Source organism: Neodiprion virginianus, chromosome 5 (assembly GCF_021901495.1).
Source record: "Neodiprion virginianus isolate iyNeoVirg1 chromosome 5, iyNeoVirg1.1, whole genome shotgun sequence".
NCBI lineage: Eukaryota > Metazoa > Arthropoda > Insecta > Hymenoptera > Diprionidae > Neodiprion > Neodiprion virginianus.
This window is the reverse complement of record NC_060881.1, coordinates 12,242,844-12,248,383: the sequence shown is the minus strand read 5'-3', so window position 1 is coordinate 12,248,383 and position 5,540 is coordinate 12,242,844. Positions and strand designations below refer to the sequence as shown.

Genomic DNA, 5,540 nt, shown 5'->3' with positions numbered 1-5,540 from the left:
TAAAGGTATTACAACGGTAGAGGGTGGTGAATAAACGATAGATAACGATAGCGGTACAATAAACGGTAGAATAATAGCGATAAGGTAAAGAAGGAAGTATCGGTTAGCTTAAATCGGGAGAATACGGAAAATCGTAGCTGCCGTCTTTTTTTTTTTTTTTTTTTTTTTTTACGATGGGAAAATGCCTTATGCACACCCTGCGTTTCACGCAAGAAACGCAGGGCAGTGTGGGACCCGCCCCCACTAAAAACCCACCGGCCACCCTGGTACGGGATGGGAGACTCCCCGGAACCACCGAAGCATAACTTCGGGGGGTCTCCCGGCACCTCAGCGCCTATGCGCTCGCTCCTAGCTTGGGAGTTGCGTCTCCCCTCCCTCCCAATCCGCTCGGTTCACGATGCTTGGCTCACGTCATGCCTCGGGACCAGCTCCGGTTTCTCGCTGTTGGCTGACGCTCCATCGCTGGAGCCGCTCAGCGTGCGGACGCTGCCTCCCTGCGCCAGCGGCTTGGTTTTTGCCCCCCTCCGTTGGCCGCCCATCCCCTCGGGCGCCGGGGAGCAGAAGCACCAGCAAAGCCGTCCTTCTCCGCCCCCATATTGGCAGTAACCACGGGGGGGGAACGGGGGGCGGAAGTAGAGGGGAAAGGGGAAGGAGGCGGAGCACGGGCGCCCGTGACGATACTTCTAACCTGTCACCTGCTATCCTATCGTCAACGACGCCACGAGCGCCCCCGCCCGCCTCCACCCCCGCAACCTCCGAGATCGGCACCCCCGCCCCGCACACACCACAGCCATACCGCAGAGGGCGGAGGGGAGGCCCGCCGGCCAAGGGCCCGCCAGCCCTTCCGGGCCCCTACCCGTAGTTACCGGGACCTGCTTGCGCCACCCCTCATCCTGTTTCCCATTTCGGAGATGCGCAACTCCTTTATCCCCCCGAGCCCGTGTCGCTGGAAACTCTTTCCGCCGCGCGCGCTAGGCCCTGCTGGCGCATCCGCTCAGCTTGCTCCTTTTCCCTCATGATGGCGCTCGCGAACACCGGTGATGGTGATCGCGTCAGCATGGATGCTGCTACCAGAGATACGGTACGGTACGCCGATGCGACCCTTATCTGTACCGTACGTTTCATTCTTTGTAGCCGTCGCTTAACGGCGCGGTCAGACGTCGCGTCGCTCCACGCTGGAGCTCCGTAGAGGATGATCGCGTATATCACCTCCGCGTACAGCCTCCTCCTCTGTTCTGTGGGTCCCCGCAGGTTTGGCATCAGCCTGAATAACGCACGCGTCGATTTCGCCACCTTGCTCTCCACTCGCGCGAAGTGCTCACGAAAGTTGAGCCGGGCGTCTAGCGTAATTCCCAGGTACTGCATGTAGCTACTTACCGCAACTGCCTCCCCCCCTACCCTGAGGCATGGGCTCTGCGTTGCCCAGTGTCGCCATTCCCGGCCCTTGGTAATCGCAACCACCTGGGTTTTGGTGGCCGACACCGTCAGCCCCAGGCGGTTAATCCGCCTCACGACCGTCGCCACCTGGACCTCAGCTAAGACGATCGCGGTAGCCATGTCCCCCGCCGAGCTGAGAACCAGCGTATCGTCCGCGTAGCAGAGAACGTCGCACCCCTCTTCCCTGCGTACCCGAAGGACCCCGTCGAAGCAGAGGTTCCACAGGAGTGGGCCCAATACCGACCCCTGCGCGCACGGGATAGCGTCCCGTTGTTCCCGATCGCTCAGGTACGACCCCGTCACCCTTCAGAGGTACCTCGGCACCGCTCTGTCCTTTAGGGCCGTCAGTATGGCCCCCCACGGCACGCTATTAAAGGCATTAGCTACGTCTAGGGAGACCGCGATGGCCACCCCCCCCTCCCTTGACCACGCGCCCTCCACAAATCCGCGCACCCTCAGCAGCGCGTCGCACGTTGCCCTGCCCTCCCGGAAGCCGTACTGACCCTCTGCGAGATCCGCCGCAGGGTTTTCCGCCATCCACCCTTTCAGCCGCTCGACTACCACTCGCTCGAAGCCCTTGCTGATTTCGCTCAGCAGACATATGGGCCTGACCTTTGGCAGCGGGTCCCCCGCCATGCTCCCCCCTTTGGGGATAAGCACCAGTCGTGCCGTCTTCCACTCCCGGGGAACCTCCCCCTCCTGTAGACACTTGGAGTAGCACTGGGCTAGGAGGGCCACCATGTCGTCTGGGACGATAGCCCAGATCTTCCCCTTCACCCCGTCCAGTCCCGGTGCCGTGTTTTTTTGCCCCCCCCCCCCCTTTTTGAGGGCCGTGCGGACCTCTTCCGGGCTCACTGCCCACTCGTCTCGCCATCCCTCTTCTCCGCGTGCCTCTGCCTCCTCCTCCCGTTGGTCTTCGCCGCGCGAAGCCCGGTGCGGGAATAGAGAGGACAGCAGCCCCTCGGTGATGGCCGGGTCCAGGGTCTCCGTCAATCCTGGTGAGGACCCCCGCAGCCTGTTAAACACCATTCTGTACGGCAGTCCCCAGGGGTCCGTCTCCACTGCACTGATCAGGTCCTGCCAGGCCCGAGCCTTGGCTGCCTTGATCCCTTCTCGCAGTTTGCGTTTGGCTTCCTTGTATTCCGCCTCCCACAGCGAGCCCGCCCACAGGGTGTGGTCACGCCTTGTCATCCGTCTCATAGTTCGGATGCAGGCCCTGCGCAGCTCGGCTACTTCGTCGGTCCACCAGTGCACGGATTTCCTGTGCGGAGGTGGGCGGGACCTGGGCGCGGCCGCGTTGCAGGCTTCTATCATCGCCTGCCCGATCCACCTGGCAAGCCCATTTGCCGTCATCCGGTCCGGTCCAGTCGGTCCCCACGCCAGCTGTAGCGCTAAGGACTCGTGGAACCTCTCCTCCTTGAACTTGTTTAGGTTCCAACGGCGGCCAGTCGTTCCTCTGTTCGGCGGGGATTCACCGGCCTGAGGACGGTCCACCACCTCGAAGGCGATGTACCGGTGGTCCGAGAGGTTCTCGATCCCCGTGAGAACCCTCCATCCCCTTACCCTTACGGCTAGGCCCGGTGTGGCCCAGGTGGTGTCCACGACTGAACACCCCTGGGGTCTGACGCAGGTCGCCGTTGCGCCGGTATTGAGTAGGCAGAGCCCGAGGGATGCTGCCCAGCTCCCCAGGATCTCTCCTCTACGGTTCGCGCCTGTGGGGACCCACGCTGGTGAGCGGGCATTGAAGTCCCCGCCCACTATTACCCCCTGGTTGCGGTCTGCTGATCGGACGGCCTCCCCTAGGTCATCGAGGCGTGCGGTGAAATCCTCCAAGGTGATGTTTGGGGAGATATATACGGAGATGACCGTTATCTGACGGCAGATAACGGAAACGTATCCCTCTCCTCTGCTACCTAGCCGGCAACCTTGCCGAAAGTCCCCTGACCCCCAGGTTACTGCTGCCCGTCCCTCCCTGCTGCTGACCCAGCGCGGCGAGTCCGAGGCGGTGGGTGGCGCCGAGATGATACACACGTCCGTCCCCGTCTCTGCCGTGTGTTGTGCCAGCAGGTCCCGGGCCCGCCAACTACGGTTGAGGTTTCACTGCAACACTCGCAGTACTTGGGGCAGCCTGGCCATTTCGGTTCGTCACCGCTGCGGGCCTCCGACCCCGCTCCTCTACTGCCGGACATTGTCCGGAACCCATTCTATGCGCGCTGTTGCCGCCCCTCTCTGCGCAGATGGCGCATCTGGGAGCCGCCGTGCACGTTCGCGCCTGGTGCCCTTCGCCGCCGCACCTGTAGCACGCTGCCCCGTGCGCTTTGGGTGCCTTGCAGGTCGCCCCAATGTGACCGAATTCCCAGCACCGAAAGCATTGCCGCGGTCGGGCCTCGAGGAGGTTGACTCGCACCGTCGTCCATCCTACCGGTATCTTCCCCTTTGCGGCTATTTTCGTGGCCGCTCCCAGCGGGCACTGGACCCACGCGCTCCGCAGGCCGTTGGTCATCTCCCGCAGGGGTCCGACCTTTACCGCCTCGATTCCGCACCCTCCTGTTGCAGCCATTATGGCGGCAAGCTCTTCCGCTGTTACGGAGTCGTCCATGCCCAGGACTCGGATTTCTCCCTTGGTGATGGGGCGCGAGATTCGAACCGCGTCCCCGTATTCGGCCCTCGTCATCTCGCCGAGGTGTGCCGCCAGTACGTCGGCTTTTTGCGCTCCATCTGGGCCGGCTACTTCGATCAGTACTCCCCGGTTGGCAGAGCGCCGGATCTTGGTCGCTGGCATTTCCAGCTCCGTGAGGGAGATCTTCTCTCTCACCCTGCGCAATATTTCCCCGTAGTTAACATTGTCCCCGGTCCCCTTGATCGCCACGGCGGCTGATCTCGGGGGCCTCCGACTCGCGTTCTTCTTAGACACGGTCACCTGTGCGTTAGCGTTCCCTTCGTGTTGCCGTCCGCCGGTAGGCCTGGCGGCGGTTTGCCGGGCCGCGGCGGGAGCCCCTGCTGGCGGCTCTGCTCTGGCGGCCTCACCCTGATCCCTCCTTGGGTTCCGCCTACCGTTACCAACGGTTGTCCACCCGTCTTCGCCGCCCACCCTTGGTGTGTCGGTTGCACCTCCGCGGGTCTCGATTATCCCGCTTGTTGTTGAGGGGGGTTCGGGTTCAACCGGTGTTTGCGACGCCCTCCCTCTGTCCATGTCCCCCAGGAGCTGGATCTGTCGCGACATCTTCCTTAGTTCCTTCCAGACTTCACCGATGGAGGTCAGCTGCCGCTCAAGGGCTGTCTCCTTTTCTCTAAGGCTGGCCGGGAGTAGCCCAAGCTCGGCCTCCGTTAGTCGTAGCCCCGAATCCGGAGCGCTACCGGGCGTCGGCGTTTCCGCTGCTGGGTCAAGGCCTTCGTGCCTGCTTTTAGCAGCCCTTACGTTGAGCGGGGTGAGCGCTCGGCCCTGTCCCATTCTGTCCGATCGTGAGGTGGCCCTCGCCCCTCCTCCTGCTCCCCCGTCACTGGTCACGCGGGCGTAGGTCGTCACGCTACGGTCGACCGCCTGCTCCTTGGCTCTCTCTAATTCCCGCTTTACCTCCGCGAGTTCCCGCTGCGCTTCCTCCTTCTCCCTTTCAGCCTTGCGGAGCTGGGCTGAGAGCTCCGTGTTTCGCGCCCTCAGCGGTGCAGGGTCGTAGGCCGATACTGCCTTCCCTGTAAGGGTTAGCAGTGCCTCCTTCGCCCAGCTTAGCCGCTTCTTTATGTCGCCACTCAGCCTTCCCGAGATGGACCGACACTTGGCCCGGATGGCATCCGTCTCCTCCAGCCATTCCCGTATCTGAGCCCCTAGGTCCGCCGCAGACATGACCCGGTATTCTAGTGGGCCTACTCCCTCTGGGGAGCTCTCCAGCGAACTCGCGGCCGTTCTCCTCTGCGGTTTGGGTTGCCGCGACGTTGTCGGTGCTGGCGGGGCGGGCCCCGTCGCCGGCCTCGTGCTCGGACCTGGTTCGTCCCGCTCCGATCCCTCATTCGCCATCCCCCCGGCCCCTCGCTGGGCTTTGCATTGGGTGTGGCCTTGCGCCTCTTTTTGCCCTTGGGGCGCAAGCCCCTCCGCACCCTTCCCTCTT

General features: G+C 63.1%; 1 protein-coding gene across 1 annotated transcript; it reads right to left on the bottom strand.

Annotated features, from left to right (window-relative positions):
- Window positions 1–924: 924 nt before the first annotated feature.
- On the bottom strand, window positions 925–5,278 carry LOC124304981 (uncharacterized). Its single transcript, XM_046763852.1, has 3 exons — window positions 3,556–5,278; window positions 1,891–3,482; window positions 925–1,683 (listed from the first exon to the last, which is right to left on the bottom strand). Exons 1-3 carry the CDS (start codon window positions 5,276–5,278, stop codon window positions 925–927), a joined length of 4,074 nt encoding a protein of 1,357 aa, XP_046619808.1.
- Window positions 5,279–5,540: the final 262 nt, after the last annotated feature.